The sequence below is a fragment of the Myotis nattereri genome (assembly GCF_964212035.1).
Source record: "Myotis nattereri genome assembly, chromosome: 3".
Lineage (NCBI taxonomy): Eukaryota > Metazoa > Chordata > Mammalia > Chiroptera > Vespertilionidae > Myotis > Myotis nattereri.
The window spans coordinates 174359035-174376350 of record NC_138077.1 but is presented as its reverse complement, the minus strand read 5'-3'; the positions used below and the strand labels follow the sequence as shown (position 1 = coordinate 174376350).

Here is a 17316-nt window from a genome sequence, read left to right as displayed (position 1 = left end):
TAAGGCCTCTCTGAAGTGACATATAAATAGAGCCATGCGTGAGGAAACAAGGGAGAAAGGCATGAAAAGGTCCGGGGAAAGAGCATTTCAGAAAAGAACTATGGCAAGGGCAAAGATTTCAGAGGGCCTTCTTAGTGTGTTCCAGCAATAGCTGAGAAGAGAGCCTTGCGGACCCAGGATGTAAAGGGAAGATAGTGGGTTAAATATTCACACAACTAAAGGGCCTCATGGGCCATGCATGTGACTGGAGTTGATTTTTTATTATTTTGGCGTCTTGGCATTCATTTCTTCTCTGATATCCTTCCCTTCATTACCCTCTTATAGTGACAGCAACTGTATTTTGCTTTGTGTGGACCACTCCTCGCCATCCCAGTGTGTGGTGTGGTAGGAATGTTTCGGCTCCAGGCTTGGTCTCAAAGAGCTGAAGACTAGGGTGGGTCTTACGTCCAATGAAGAGTGGTGTCTTTAGAAGAGAGAAGAGAGAAGATCTTAGAAAGGGGGCCGCAGAAGGAGGAAAGCCACGTGAAGACAAAGGTGGGGTTTGTAGTTATGCAGACACAGCCAAGGAATGCCTGGGTCCCCAGACCTGGAGGAGGCAAGGAAGGACTCATTTTTATGGCCTTCAGAGGGACATGATTGATTTCAGACTTCTGGAAATATGAGAGAATAAATTCCTATTATTTTAAGCCACCCAGTTTGTGGTATTTTGTTACAGCAGCACTAAGGAAATGAATACACTCACCATCCTCTTTTTGCTCTCTCAGTCTCTCAATATTCCTATAACAAATCCTCCAATTTCCTATTGTGAGTTCCCTCTGTCTGACATACCTAGTAAGGTTTTTGTTTTTCTGCTAGAATAGAAACTGACATACTCCCCCACCCTCAGATGCTCAGTACCTTGCATTTTGATCCAAAAGGTAATCCGTAAATGGTTGATGGGTATAGTATATAGAGAAATTGCAACAGCAGATTAATATCAATGCATATTTTTTCACCTGTCATATTTAAAACTTGCCAGTTGCTAAATATTTTCTCCAATTCATCCTTATAACTTTACTTAATAATGTGTCTTGGAAATCTTCTTGTATTAGGCCAGCCAGATTATAACAGTTGCATAGTTTTATCAATTGGATATATTGTACTTTAAGGAAATGGTTCCTAAAGAATCTTTATATTGTTTCCATTTATTAAAACATTAAAAAATGCTGCCATAAACACACACATACACACACACGTCTGTGGAGTGTTTTTTTGTGTGAGTTATCAGTCAGATAGGTCTGTACCCTTGATCTCAGGAACTGCATGACTAAAGTTTCAATAAATAATACCAACTTCCATAATTGTGCTGCATTCACCATAAAGGGCTATCAGTAGAGAATGCTTCATGATATAATAAAAATTGGAGAGTTATGCATTTTATGATCCAACTGCCCTAAAAGAATAGTCATTAAGGTAATTCTCACTCTTATTTTTTCTGCACTGGTGAGCCATTTAAATTTCTGGGAGCAATGACATCAAACCCAACAAGCAAATAGTTGGAGCTAAGCATTAGAGTCAACAATAGCTCTGGGAAATAGGAGGTCATCAGAGGAACAATATTACTAAACTCACCTGTAGGCAAGTCAGAGGACAAATCAGAGGAAGCTCTGCTCAACAACTCAACAAAATTCTGCCATCTGTGCAAAAACAGAGACAAAATATTGGTGATCAATATCATTGCTCTGGAAGAATGTGCAACAAAGCTCAAAGTTTATATTGATAGTTTTGAAGGAGCTTTTTCCCCCCATCCTCCCTGGAGGACATGCTTAGAGAGTTGGGAAGGGAGAGAGAGGAGAGAGAGAGAAAGAGGCATTGAGGCATTGATTGGTTGCCTTCTGTAGCCTTCAGTATGCTTCCCAATTGGGGATCAAACTGGAAACCCAAGTATGTGCCCTGACCAGCAACCAGCAACCTTTCTGTGCAGGGAGGACACTCAACCAACTGAGCCACTCCTGCCAGGCTTGAAGGAGCTTTCTGACACCTGTATTATTTGGGCTGCAATATAGGAAACAGAAGCTCCTTTAAGTATCTCCACTAGAAAGGACTTCAATATAAGGAATTAGGTGCCCACAAATGACTGCAAGGCCCAGTAGAATGGAAATTGATGTCTGTTGCTAGGCTCAGGGTCAGGCCTCCCTCAGCAGATACAGTCTAGAAACCAGGACATTGCAGGGAATTCTGGCTCATGTCTCGGTTGCCCCTGACCATGAGGTTGGTGACTTGGCTGTACAAACTGCGTTTTAGCCACTGGAAAACTGATGCCTGCCAGGGTCTGCGGCTCCTACTACTGCAGGAAAATAAATACTTAAAATATCTTTGTCCCACTTCTCACTTCCTTCTGTCTTTTAAATCTCTGATGGAACTTAAATCAATTTCAGAACGTTGGCGTCAAGAGAGTTTTAAAAAATGTTCTTTTTAGCCTTCCCAACTATGGGATGCATTGCAACACAGAAAAGAGCATAGAAGGGAGTAGGAATGAGTGCTGAGTGCAAATCGACACTATTTAGTGAAGTCCCCAAGCAGAAATTGCATTGAGCAATACATCTGCATGTGACAATCAGAGTCATGTAAGCTTACAAGTACTTTAGGAATGCTTTGGTATTGAAAAATCACTTATATTTGCTTGTCCAGCATCCATGCACTTTCCATTTATATACAAATATGTTTTTTTCTGGGGTAATGGACCATAATCAAGGGCCCATACCCTTCCCTGGACAGTGCTGTGACTCACCTTGTCTAATTAATCTCTATCACTTTCTCCATTCCCACTTTCTTCCCTTCCTCCCTCACTCCCACTCTCTGTCTCTGTATCTTCCCTAATTTTTGATTTGGCACTTCCTGAAGTTTTATTTTTCCCTAATTTTGTGTAATATTTCATATCCTTTCAAATATTTATTTTGCTTATGTGAGCCAAGGGCAGTTTCTGTTGCTAGCAACCAAATTACATCTGATAAGAATTTTTATCTCCTTCTTACCCATCAGAAGTTAAGCAAAAAGAAAGAGCAAGTTGTGAGATATATGTCCTAGGTTTTCTAGAAGATTGCTAGTGTCACGTGATTGTATTCTCTTTAAATAAAAATAATTTGTTAGCTATGTAACTAGTTTTGCTTACATTGCATAAAACATTTCCAGTACATGATATCACAAATCAGCAAAGTTCTTAGATTGGTACAGAAAAATATGGCCTCCAGAGCTTCATTCATTTTGGGGCACATGAATACATCAAGCATAGGTATATAGAACCTCAAGCTGATGACTACATCAGCTGCCGAAGGCTAGGCAAGGAAGGACAAGCAGGATCTGATATTAGCACAGATCTGGGAATGAACTGCAGTAGAAGTAGTTCCTGTCTTTTACACTTGCTGCAATTTATTTCTAGGCCTTTACAGGAGCGCCAAGCTTATAACTAGAGCATCTTCTGATCTGTTGAAAAACAACAGCCTGACAAACAAAACCCAGATCTATTCATTTTCATATTTTCACACTGCATAGCATTTATTTTTTCAAAACTGATAGGAGTTATCAAATATGAGATGAGGCCTCTGGACAAATAGCACCGGAAACTCTCTTGCCCCTTCTTGATTATGTGGTGATAGTAGGGGAAGGAGACTGTGGGAAAATTTTCTAAGTACTGAGTGTGGACATTACCTGATTTAAATGTTGCATAGGACTAATATGACTAATACATTTCTTAAGAATCTTTGAATAAAATGTTTTCTTCTATATTTTTAATTAAATTTATTGGGGTGATACTGGTTAATAAAATTATATAGGTTTCAAGTGTACCATTCTATGATACATCATCTGTATATTACATTGTGTGCCAATCACCCAAAGTAAAATCTTCCAAATTTTTTATTTGAACTTAGCACCTTCAAAAAATCATTGACAACTTAAATGTGAGAATGGGCTCTGGTTGTCATAACAAGACTATAATTCTAATCACAGAAGCAGGTGCCAAACTCCTAATATCAAGTCAAAGAAATCAGGCCTAGAGGACAAGTTCTGTGAGTCAGATCCTAGAGTTCAAATTCTAACTTCAATTTAATTTATTAAGTTAAAATGGCCTTCAGTGAGCTTTCTGAGAACTTTATGTGCATTTCTCATTTAACTGAAATAACCACTTGATGAGACATGTAGATAACTTGTCCAAGGACATGGATCAATGAGGCAGCCAGGATGTAAACCCTGGTTGTCTGACTCAAATCCTCTTCCCTTGACCATTGTACTATGTGATCTTGCATATGAATGTAATGTAACTTGGCTTCATTTACATTTTCCCTCTTTGGAATTCCATAAGCACAGCTCCACTGTCTTCTGACATTTATTATTGCAGAAGTTTGAGGTTCGTCTGATTTTTGTTCATTTGTAATTATTTTTTCTCTTTATTTCCTTTGGTTTAGTTTTATTTTGCTTTTGGCCTAGAGCCTTAAATACTTTGTCTTTTTTAATACATAAGATTTGTCAGGATTGACATGGGTGCATTTGTTTCTTAATTTAGTTTAGAGCAGTGTAAATCCTTTTCATCTGTACACAGATAACTTTTTTCTCTTCTTCCATCTTTGCAAAGTTTTTTCAGTTGGAACTTTTGTTTTTATATCTGGAACAATTTTTCTGTTTTCTTATTTTACAATACCAAGGCTTTCGGGGTTCGATTTCTAGTCTTATTTTTCTACATCTACTATCTTTTCTTATTTTCTTCTCTGTTCTTCAGATTTTGTGGGAACTTCTCAAAATTAACATTTTGTATTAGATTATTTTTAGTGTTAATTTTGCTTTTTTATTGAGTACTGGTTACTATTTTTTTGATAAATAATAGTTTATTGGAACACAGCCATTTAGTTATGTATTGTTTTTTGTTTTTTTTACTGCTTTCAGGCTACGATCACATATTTGAGTAGCTGCAACAGACTGTAGACCCACAAAGCCTACAACATTTACTACCTGGCCCTTTATAGAAAAGGTTTGCTGATATAAACATTTAACATAAATGCCATCATACCCTCAAATATCTAGTAGTATTCACATTTCCTTAACTGTTTCATAACTTTTATTGAGATATAATTTACACAACAATGTGTTAGTTTCAGATGTAGAACAAAATGATTCAATATATGTACATACTGTAAAATGACAAACACAGTAAGTCTAGTTAACATCCACTACCACATATAGTTACAATCCAGTTACCTCTTAATTCTACCTCTTAACTGTTTGCTTGAAACTATCCAGAATTCCCCAAGGTTTTACTAATTTCTTCTATTAACCTTTGGTGCTTTTAAAATTCATTTTTATAGCCTTTTAATCTCATTATGCTTATTATTTTCCAATTCCTTTCAACAGAGGACATACTAGTACCTTCTTATATCCTGTAGAGAACAGAGGTGATTATCTAGTTTCTAGAGTAAATCATTTTAAAAAGTTTGTTGTATTTGGAGACTGCAGAATCATGATTCCCTCTTTATGTTTGCAGTATTTTACAAAATTGGGCCTTCTATGTTGGATTTTCTCTTTATTCAGGGTCAAATGAGGAACTGTTCCCATTCAGCACAATACAGCGCATGAATTGTGTGGATTTCCATTGGCCTACGCACTGCTCATTTAATCCTGCAGTTAAAGAGCAGGTGGCAACTGCCACCAACACCTGGGTGCCTGGTACCCCTCTGTTGGGACCACATCAGGGGTGGGATCATTTCACCCCACCTATTGAATATCAGACACTAAATCAGTGTAGTATGTCATAATTGATATACCCCTCAGCATATACAATTACCAGCCTACACAACTGTATTTTCAGGAATTTTGCTTCACCAGATGTAAACACCATAGCCAGCTTTTCCCTTTCCTGCCTTCCTTTCCCCAACTTACTGCTCTGTCAATCCTGGGAGTTGTACTCTCTGCATAGGTACAGAAAGGTGTGTGCAGTGTTGACCCCGAGAAGTAAACTGCCAAGGATTCCTTGTGGCTAATTGGGCTCAAATTCATAACCAGAATCTAGCAGCCATTGCTGACAGAGGCCTCTCACATACACTGCACTTCAGGGAAAAAGCCACAGACTGATCTGCCAGCCTCTTGCACTGTGTTCCTGCAGGCTGACTGGACCCTTATAAGGGAGTTCCTGGAATCGTCTTTCAACCAATGGGTTGAGACCTGCCCTGCCTGTCCAATCAGTAATGTACAGCTATAGCCTCATTTGCATCTTTACTGACCAATCAGAGCAGCTCCATAATACCAATCAGAACGTGTGAATCAGGATGGTATTATTTGGGCCAATCAGAGTGTGTAAATCTGAATTTCTCATTTGCATAGAAGTGGACCTATCAGGGAGGGAAGGGAGTGGAAACTTTACATAAGCAGGCCTTCCCTGGTGGGGATCAGTCTTTTCCTTTCTAGGCCTCTCTGGTTTGCACTCTGTTTACCTGAATAAAGTTTGTCCTGTTTACAAACCCCAGACTCAGAACTCCTGTGGCATTCGACTGGTGGCAGTGACATTTTGTTGACAGCAGGTAAGTGTATGTTTGTGCGTTCTTGAGTGAGGGACGGAGGAGGTGGAAACAGAGCTACAGAAAGCACCTGTGTTACTTTCTGGTTGGTTAAAACATGGAGCCTTCAAATCAAAGGGAAGGCACAAAATGTCTTCTTTCTTCTGCACTTCTTTTAGGTAGGCAGGGTAAAACTTGGGGAACCAACTCATTAATTCGTCCAGATTCCGTGTGTTTATAGTTGGTAGAGATTCCTTTTAGATTCTGGTGTTATTAGTTTTTGCTATTGGTGCATTATTTATGTCTTTATTTGTCCACAGGAATTTTGATAATGGGTTGTGAAGCAGGTGACATTTTATACTGAACATTTTATATATAGAAACAAGACAAAACAGAAGCCAAACACACAAAATGTGAGCTTTTTCATAGAAATATCCTTGTAATCATGATGAAATTAATTACAGGTGGCACGTTTCTCCGTGCTTCATATAGGCGTAAATCAAAGGTGTTCAGGTGCTTCCTTGCCAAGCCCATTGCCTTTTCCCCCTGTGAAATGTACACTTTGGTCATAACAACAGTGTGGTTCTCCAAACTTGCTATGTTTTTGCTCACTTTTTTGCTCCTTCTCTTTGAAATACTCTTCCCCCTCTCTCATCTGATTAGTCCCTACAAGTTAAGCTGACATACATGATAGAACAGTGCTGCAGAGAAGGTCTGTTCAATTGCTAGACTCAAAGGTTAACTCCTGTGATTTGAAGAGTTTACTCATTCTAGCCATTCCTTTGGGAATGTAATCTACTCCAGCTGAGAAGGTACAAAGTCTGCTAGAACAGTGGTTCTCAACCTTGGCTGCACATTGGAATCACCTGGGAATCTTTTTAAAATCCTGATTTCTGGGCCTCATACTCTGGAAATTCTGTTTCTTTGTTACTAATGTTGTGGCCCCACCCCGTAACAAAGAAATAGAATTTCCGGAGGATGAGGCCCAGAAATCAGGATTTTAAAAAGATTCCCAGGTGATTCTAATGTGCAGCCAAGGTTGAGAACCACTGTGCTAGAAGGAGGAGGCAGATGGGAAGGAGACTATGGAGGAGACGGTTAGCCTTTAAGGCAGGGGTGGGGAACGTCCGGCCAGAGGGCCATGTAAGGCCTGAGAAATCATTTCGTCTGGCTCTGCCAAGGCATTAGGGATGAGTTAATTAAATGTTTGAGCAAATATAGCAATTTTTAAAGTTGATAATTTTGTATGGCTCTCAAATGATATTATAAATATCCAAATGGCCCTTAGCAGGAAAAAGTTCCCCACCCTTGTTTTAGGGGCTGTATAGTTTACTCAGGCTGCCATAACAAAATGCCACAGACTGGGTGGCTTAAACAACAGAAATTTATCTTCTCACAGTTCTGGAGGCTAGAAGTTCAAGATCAAGGTTTCATTAGGTTTGGCTTCTCTGAAGGCTTAGAGATGGCAGGCTTCTTGCTGTGTCTTCACAGCTGTGTCTTTTCTCTAGGAGTACAGATTTTCTCATCTCATAAGGACACCAGGCAGATTGGATTAGGGCCTAACCTGATGAACTCATTTTAACTTAATCACCTCTTTGAAGGCCTTATCTGCGAATATAGTCATAGTCTGATGTCCTCAAGGTTTCAACATATGAATCAGGGGTGGGGATGAGGATATAATTCAGCCTACAACAGGAACAAAGACACCCAACTTTTGGAACAATTTACTAAGATCTCTGAATCTCAGTTTACTCATCTCTGAAGTGGGTATGAAAAATATAACTCATGGACTGCTGGGAGTATGACAAGAGATAACCCATGTAAAGCATCTAGCCTCGTGCCTGGGACATGTTAGGTGCCTTGCATGAATCTCTTACTCCCTTAGTTCAGGTGGATATTTGATTTACCTGCTGGCTGCTCATTTATCATTGTTTTTCTCACCCGAGGATATTTTTTTCATTTTTTCTCTTCACAGAGAGTGGAAGGGGGCAGGGAGAAACATCGATGTAGTGAGACATATTGATTGGTTTCCTCTTGCTGTGCCCCCTACAGGGCTGGAGAACGAACCCACAACCTTTTGGTGTGTGGACTGGTGCTCCAACCACTTAGAAACAGCTCTACAGCTGCGTGCTCATTTAACTGCACTGTCTTCCTTTGCTTTCAGCTTCTTGGTCATGTAGCCTGAGCTAGATTCTTCTTTTCTTGCATATTCACCCTGCTAAGTAAAGTCCTTCCCTGACACACAGGCAGTAAACTCAAATTCAGACAAAAGGGTTCTTTTTCCACTTGACAGATGCAAAACCAAGAGAAAATATTGACTTGCTCAAGTTCCCAAAGCCAGTGCAATTCTGGGATAGAATTTCCATCTTGGCCTATGTGATTCCGGGACTCCTGCTGCCTTTCTGCATGGATGGGGCTAAAGGGAGATTGGGAGTTTCAAACAGTGAGAAGAGGCAACCTGCAAGCCCTGAGCTTCTTTGGATCATATCTGCTCCAGGAACTTAGAAGCCTCCCTGCTTTTATATCTGTATCCCACACCTCTCCTGGGTCTTGGAGGAGAGGCCAGGCAACACTCCGCGATTGGTTTGGAACTGTGTTCAGGATCAAGCCCAAAGATAGACCTCAGGCCATTTGCCCACGGCCCCTGGTTCTAGCAACCACCTATAAACTCAGGTTCACAGGACTTGTAGAAGAGTCAATATGGTGTATTAAGAGCCCAACCCCCTAAGCTAGAGAGCCTGCATTTGATTTAGCCTATTGATGAATTTTTTATCAGTTGCATATTGGTTTTAGCCCCTCTGTGCCTCAGTTTCCTCACCTGATAAACAATAGTACCGACCTCATGTGGGCACTTGCAAAGATTAAGAGTCAACATTTATAAAGTACGTAGAAAACTGCCAAGAATATAATAAGCACTATATAAGTGCTGGCTATTAATAATAATAATAACTTTATTATTATTATCTTCACCGCTTATGAATTATGGGCTTCTAGAAGAGAAGACTGGAATTAATAAACCCTTAAAAGCCAGGTCCAGTTTCCAAGACCAAATCAATGGGTAGGTCTAAGCCATATCTTTAATAATCCACTGCTTAACAATTTTCCTATTCTCATTAAAAGTAATTGCTGAATCAGACACCTCATGTCTCCTTTATCTTGTAAAATCCTCTGGTTGGTCTTGGGATTTTCAAACCAGTCCTTTTCAACCTAATTGCACTCTTAATAATGGGCCAGATGTGTATGATAAGTCCTACTTAGGGCTGTGTCAATTGCTCCACTCTATTTACAAAGCTTCTATAGCAACTTCATTATTTATCCCCTACCCCAACACAATTTGGCTTGTGTGCCTGTGTTTTAAACTGGGTTTGAAGTGTTTAATTTTGCCAATACAATTTCAGAGTATTATTTTGCCTCCTGTTCTCTCTCTGCCCTCCTTAATTACCATTTATTGTAAAGTCACACAGAAATATTAAATGCTAATTCTGACTTACATGTTCCTGGCCAAGAAGAGGGATAATAATTTCCATCCAACACAACCTGAACTCATTTTACATCAGGGTGATTCAGAGTAGAGATTTGAATCGTAATCAAGTCTTTCTCAAAATCGCCTTACCCTGGCAGTCATTCAGTAATGTCTCTGCTAATTGGTAGGCAAATTGCAAAAAATAAAATTTCAGTGTTACACACACGCACACACACACACACACACACACACAGCAACAACTTTGCAACAGCATTCACGAAATTGCTCCTCTCATCAGCTCTTGCAACGTGACAGTTTAAGAAGAGATCACAATTCATTTTATTTGGTTAGATGGGGCTAATCCCACATCACCATAATCCCTCCTGATGTTTTATTGATTCTAAAGGACATTTAATCAGGAAGCAGCTCAGCACTAGAATCCTGCTAATTAGCAAGCAGCCGCATTCCAAATGGGTTCCCAATTGAACAGCAGATTAATGGACAATATGTACTAAAATAATGATTCGTGCATTCAGCTCCTGAAATGTGTGTCTGAATTGCATCTTTAATCTCTTAAGGATATAGGTTTGCATACAAAGCCCTTAACGGAATGGATTTCATTCACCAGAAGAAGCTTTAGCCAATAACTGTTTAAGGATGAAACAGGTTTATCACTTTTACATGCAATGCTTCAGTGGTTTCATTGTTTTGATGTCCTTGAACATTCAAAGGTCAAAGACAGGTGAATAAAACAAATCAGCTCCTCTGATATGCACATTAAACAGTGGGAAAGTGCAAATATTGATATAATTATAAGTAGCCTAACCTCATTTGCTCTCCATTCACTCTTATTCTCATATCTCTGATTCTTACAATCTTGGTTCTGAACACCAACTTTTAATTGAGTATAATATATACCAGGTATAATGTGAGCTTTGATACTTGCATTCCCTCCCTTTATATCGTTGCCTTTTGAGGCCTGCCATTTTTAGCTTATTGGTTTTCTATTCAGCTCTTATTCCACTTCCCTGCTTTTGCTGCTTAACCACCTCCCTCCACCATCACCCAACCAACCCTCTAAGGTTTTAGAGAAGAGAAACTCCCTTGTCCAAAGCTGGTCTGGCAGATATTCATTGACTAAGCTCAACCTTCTATCATCATTTATTTATTAATTGATGTTTCCTTTAACCTTTAGCCTTCTTTGTTTTTCTGGATTGCTCTTATCAGCATGTGATATATCACATGATCTAACTTGTTCTTTCCCATTAGAATACAAACTTCATGAAGGAAGGAGCCTTGTTTTATTCACATCTGTATTTCCAACGACAAGAATGGTGACTGGTGTACAGCAGGCATTGAGTAAATGATTGTTAAATTAATTAATTAATTAATCAATCAACATTTACTGTGTACCTACCATATGCTAGATACCAGCCTACAAGATGTTGAGAATAAAATAGGAAGGAAACAGCCCTGGCTGATGTTGCTTAGTGGTTAGAGAGTCAGCTGGAACACCGAAGGGCTGTGGGTTTGATTCCTGGTCAAGGGCACTCACTTGGGTTGCAGGTTCAATCCCCAGCCCTGGTCAGCACATGTGGAGGCAAACAAAGGATGTGTTTCTCTCACATGGATGTTTCTCCTTCTCTCCCTCTCTCTGTTCCTCCCTTCCATTCTCTCTAAAAATCAATTGAAAAATATCCTCTGGTGAGGATTAACAACCACAACAATAAGAAAGCGAAGGAAACAGTCATGTCTTTTGCCAGCATGGAGATCAGTATCTAGACATTAAACTAACAAATCACACAAATAAATATATAATTACAAATGGTGATAGGTGCTAGGAAATATATTAACACAGGGCCTGATTTTGATGAGGTGATTAGAGAAGGCTTTCTTCAATTTGATCATGAGCCAGGGACTAGGAAGAATTCATGTATCTATATCCTTAAGAGTATTTTGAGACTGTATAACTTTTCTAGTCCAGTTCAATTCCCTATTTTTTGAATACCTATCACATGCCAGGCAATCGCAAGCATGTCCAACTCACATTAAATAAATGAGGCATGCGACCCGTCGGCTGTGAGTTTGACTTGCTTGCCGGATCCTTTGGGATACATCAATAAATAAAATGAAGATCCTGCCTGCCCTATGACATATAGTCTATCAAAAATCAACAGATAACAATAAACATCACATCAGCAAATTACCAAATACATTAGAAGTTGATAAGTGTATAGAAGAGTGCAAAGGAAAGCAGGTTAAAGGTGAGAATGGGTGGGGACTACAATTTTAAATACGGTAGCCTTATTGATAGGTGACATCTGAGCAAAAACTTGAAAAGTGGAGTAGCATGAAGATATCTGGGGAAAGAGCAGTTTAGGTAGAGGAAACATTTGGAAAATAGGTGCTAAGGTGGATTTGTGCCTGGTGTGCTTGAGGAAGAAGAGGACAGTGTAACTGAAATATAATGAGCAAAGAAAGTTGTAGATGGAGCCAGAGAAGTGATGGGGGAGCAGATCACATGGAACACTTTGTAAGGACTTTTTTTTTTTTTTAAATCTCTAAAGTAAGATGCTCTTTCAGTGTTATATAAACTAGGGACAAGGGAGAAGAGAGTTCAGTTAGAAGGCTATTATAGTAACACAGGAGAAAGATAATAGTTGCTTGGATGAGGTGTAGTTCAGTAACAATAGAGGTGGTGAGAAGTGACCAAGTTCTGAACATATTCTGAATATAGAGTTGATTTAATGATGGGTTACTGATGAATTGGATGTGAAATGTGGAAGAGAGAAAAGCCAAGGATTACTGGTGTGTTGTGTTTTCATTTTTAATTTAGTTTTATATATATACACTAGAGGCCCAGTGCATGAAATTCATGCACGGGTGGGGGGATGGGCAGGGAGGTCCCTCAGCCCAACCTGCACCCTCTCCAATTTGGGAGCCCTCAGGGGATGTGCTACTGACGGCTTGGGCCCACTCTCCGTGGTTCTCTGCTCTCTGTGGGGCCTGCCTGCTCCATACCACGGGGATGGGCAACCAGGCCCTGCTGGGTGCTGCCTGCGGGCCCCAATTTCCTGCTCCCTGGTCACAGCTGTCACCACACAGCAGGCCCTACTGGGTGCTGCTTGCAGGCCCCGATTGCCTGCTCCCCGGTCACCGCAGCCACTGCCCAGCAGGCCCTGCTGGGTGCTGCCTGCAAGTTGCTATCACCACCACTCAGCAGGCCCTGCTGGGTGTTGCCTGTGGCCCTGCTTGCCTGCTGGGCTCACATTGCAGGGGTGACACTGCCAGCGTCCTGCCCAGCCACTATGGGTGCCGCCATCTTTTCTCGGAGTGATGGTTAATTTGCATATTACTCTTTTATTAGATAGGATATATATGTATGTATATATTTATTGAAAGTATTACATATGTCCCCCTTTTTTCCCCCATGGACCCCTTCTATCCTGCCCCCACCCCCAATTCCCCACCCCTGGCCTTCACCACCCTATTGTTTGTGTATGCAGGTTATGCATATATGCATACAAGTTCTTTGCTTGATTTCTTCCCATCCACCCACCCCTGTCTTCCCTCTGAGATTTGACAGTCTGTTCCAAGTTTCTAGTAATTTCCCTTGTGATTTCTTCTTTGATCATAGGTTATTTGAAAGTGTATTATTGGACTGGGGTTATTGTTTTTGGCTTTCTTTTTGTATCTTTCATATCTCTCATTAGGCTCATGCTTTTATGAGCATGTGAAGTGTATTTATAATTGCTCTTTTATTACTCTTATCTACTATTTCCATCATCTCTGTTTATGAATTTGCTTTTATAAATTAGTTTTTCTCCTAATGATAGATTGTACTTTTTTTTTTTTTGTCTTCTTTTCATGCCTGGTAATTTTTGTATGAATGCCAGAAATTGTGAATTTTTTATTTTTGATTTTGTTTTATTCCTTTAGAAGTTTGGGGGCTTTGTTCTTGGATGTAGTTAAGTAAGTTGGAAACAGTTTGCTCATTTTAAGCTTTATTAGAATTTATAAGATTTGTTAATTTGTCTAGAGAAATTTGGTCTCACTACAGCACAATATCCTTCTCATGACTTCACTCAATGCCACATGTGTTCCTTTCTGATTTGTGAAAATATGAACTATTCCTAGCCCTGTATGAGATCTAAGCATTTTCCCACCTTTTTCTTTTGGTTTTTCTTTCTCTGGACTTGTGTAGTTTCCTCAAATGCACACATTGGCCAGTTCTTACATGAAAACTCTAGGGTAACTCTTTGGAAAACTCCAGAAAGAACTCTCTGGGGGTCTCTCCTCTCTGCTACTCTGTACTGTGCATTCTAGCCTCCTTGGCCTTGCTGAACTCCACAGGAAGTGAAGCACAATATTACCTGTATTTTCTATATGAGGAAACAACGATTTAGAGAGATTTTTCTCTTTAGCTCAAGAAAAATCCTGGGCTAAGTTTAGATTCCCTCTTGTTCAATAAGGTGAGCTTTCCTCATTTTTTTTCTCTGTCAGGAATCACTGCTCTGTGCTGCCTCTTGTCCAGTCTCTGAAAACTATTCCTCCATATAGTTTGTCCTATCTCTTAGTTGTTCAAGGTAAAATGGTAAATTTGATTATTGATAGTTGATAATGGCTTGAAATGGAAGTTCAGTGCTTTTGTTTTTCTCTGGCTAAGTAAAGTGTTTGGCCTTAACACAATGCAGCTGGGAATAGTTCATATTTTCACAAATTGGAAAGCATTTGGCCTTAATACATTGCGGACGAATCATGAGAATTCTCACTTCATATTACACAAAGTATCATACTTTAAAAAGATATTAGCTTGTAAGAACATGTAATAAATAACTTCAAAATACAATGGGTATTTCATTTTAAAGCGTGCCTTTAACATTTATGTAAAACGTTTTTTTGTACTCATTCAGTAGAAACTTATCTGGCCACTAGGCAAAGCTAGCAATAAAACTACTGGTCCGCAATGTGTTTTAATATAAGCAAACATTTCTTAACTCTGTCTTTAGGTAATGAAATTGATTGTTTCGCACATAAAACTTCTAATTTAGAGACAGATCTCTGTGTTTGGTATCCTTTCAGAGGACTCTGTGCATAAAAAATCAACTTACTTTATTTCATTTTGGTAAGCCAAATCTTGATGATTGAGCAATGTTTCCAGAAGGCTCAAAGTCAGATATAATCCATGTTTCCCACAGATAGCTCTGACCTGCACATAAAAAGAATGTTGTCACTGTAATGAAATTAAAAATTAGAACCTATATGATCTTTTTAAAATATATTTTTATTGTTTTTTTACAGAGAGGAAGGTAGAGGGATAGAGAGTTGGAAACATCAATGAGAGAGAAACTTTGATCAGCTGCCTCCTGCACACCTCCTACTGGGGATGTGCCCGCAACCAAGATACATGCCCTTGACCAGAACCGAACCTGGAAACTTTTGGTTAGCAGGCCGACGCTCTATCCACTGAGCCAAACCGGTTAGGCTGATTTTGATAAAGAATTAATACCCCAGAGTGCACTGTACCATTAGGATATCATTCAAGACAAGAATGTCCAACTAAATGTTCAGCAACGGCAAGATTTTATTTGGTTGACACAGAGTATAGTTCATTACCCAGAAGTCACTGAACTTTAAAATTCTGATCTTACATATTTGTCAGCCACAGAATTGGTGGTCAAGTCCTAGAAATTATATACTTGTAATATAGGTAAATTGCAAAATCTTTCTGTATATCTACTTTGATTTACAAAACAAGCTTGTTGTATTAACATGGTTAATATTACCTGTATTTTATATATGAGGAAACCAAGATTTAGGGAGATTAAGTGATTTTTTCAGTGTCACAGAAATCATGGAACTTAGTCTAGAAACTAGATGTTCAATAAATTACTTGTTGGATGAATGAATGAAGTGTCACTGCAGTTTCATATGTACTTAGTATTCTGAGTCTAGTTGACAAACCAATTCAGTTCTCAACTTGGTGAGTGGGTGATACTTAGATTCAAACATGTCAAACTTTTAGGGGTGTAATAGCATATGTTGTATGGTTAGCATAATGTTTAAGCATATAGACTTCGGAATAAAACAGGACTTATTCTGAACACCCAATCTGCTGCCTGTTATCTGTGTGACCTTAGGAAGTTACTTAACCTTGCTATGCCCAGTTACTGCATCTACTAAATAAGACTATAGTGTTTTCTGCTTCCCAGGATTCTGTGAAGATTACATGAGAAAATAAGCAGTTAGAATAGTGCTGGGCTTTTGGTAGACATTGAATTAATATCTGTTGAATAAAGAAAAGAAGGAAGGGAGGGAAGAAGAAGAAAAAGGGAAAGAGAGAAGAGGAAAGGAAAGAAGTAGCAAGAAAAAGAACAAGAAAGAGGGATAGGGGAAGGGAAAGAGAATGGAAAGAAGGAAGGAAGGGACAAAATAAAGAAGCAGAAGCCGAAGTAACCGCTTGAGCTAAAGCTGACCCGACAAAATAAAGTAAAGGAATGTCTAGTTTAGTGTTAAATAGTAGCTACTATTATTATTTTTGAGAGCAATTTCAGTATAGTAAGTGCATCAAGCATATCTTTTTATTCTGACCCGGCTTTTTAACATCATGGGGCTTTGCTGACTCTGGAGAGATTGCTCCTCCCAGGGCTAGCCAATTCCTAGATAAAGTAATGGACTGGCAGGAAAGTGTGCCCTTTATATGCAAACCAACCACCTCTTTCATTGGGCTTTCAGGCTGGAGCCACTTTTTCCCTGTGCTTGTCACCCAAGGGCCAAGTATTGAATAAATCAGAACAGAATCTATACCTCAGGGTCCAAATTATTCAATCTAGTCAACTCTAAACCTGGTTACCCTGCCTTGCTCATTCCACAATGAAGGCCTTGCCCACATGTCCCCTGATAGCCTCTGGTGCTCCCCCATGTGCCCTGGGGGGTTCCATGCCCTTTCCTCTTGGGAACTATGAGTAACACACTATTTTTTTCAATGGCAAGCATCTCCTGCTCTGTCGGTCTGACCATACCTGAATGATAATAAAACCTAGACTTAAACAGAAACAAGAAGATAATTTTCATTTGTCTATATGGAAGGAAACTAACAACAAATTTAGATTTGAAACTTGCAAACATTACTTACTAAGTGTAGAGAGAGGAGTCGTGTCAGGGAAGCTTAACAGCAAAACAAAACAAACAACACACACAAACACACACATGATCAATTTGAAATGTGAAAAAACAGCTAAGAGTTGGCTAGGAGAATAAGGGGTTTGGGAGAATCCAGGCAGAGAAAAAGCATTGTAAATAATGGGTGAGAAAAAGCATGGTGCTTTTTTG

The 17316-nt window shown here is 39.4% G+C and overlaps 1 protein-coding gene across 1 annotated transcript in view; it reads right to left on the bottom strand.

Moving 5' to 3' along the window:
• Positions 1-17316, bottom strand: part of LOC308517125 (uncharacterized protein C1orf87) — a gene marked incomplete at both ends in the record, with an annotated part of 74572 nt that overhangs the window by 15663 nt on the left and 41593 nt on the right. Inside the window, 2 exons of the mRNA XM_081088185.1 lie at positions 1612-1676; positions 15096-15193. Of these exons, the coding sequence (XP_080944311.1) occupies positions 1612-1676; positions 15096-15193 (163 nt within the window). The remainder of the gene's footprint in view (positions 1-1611; positions 1677-15095; positions 15194-17316) is intronic.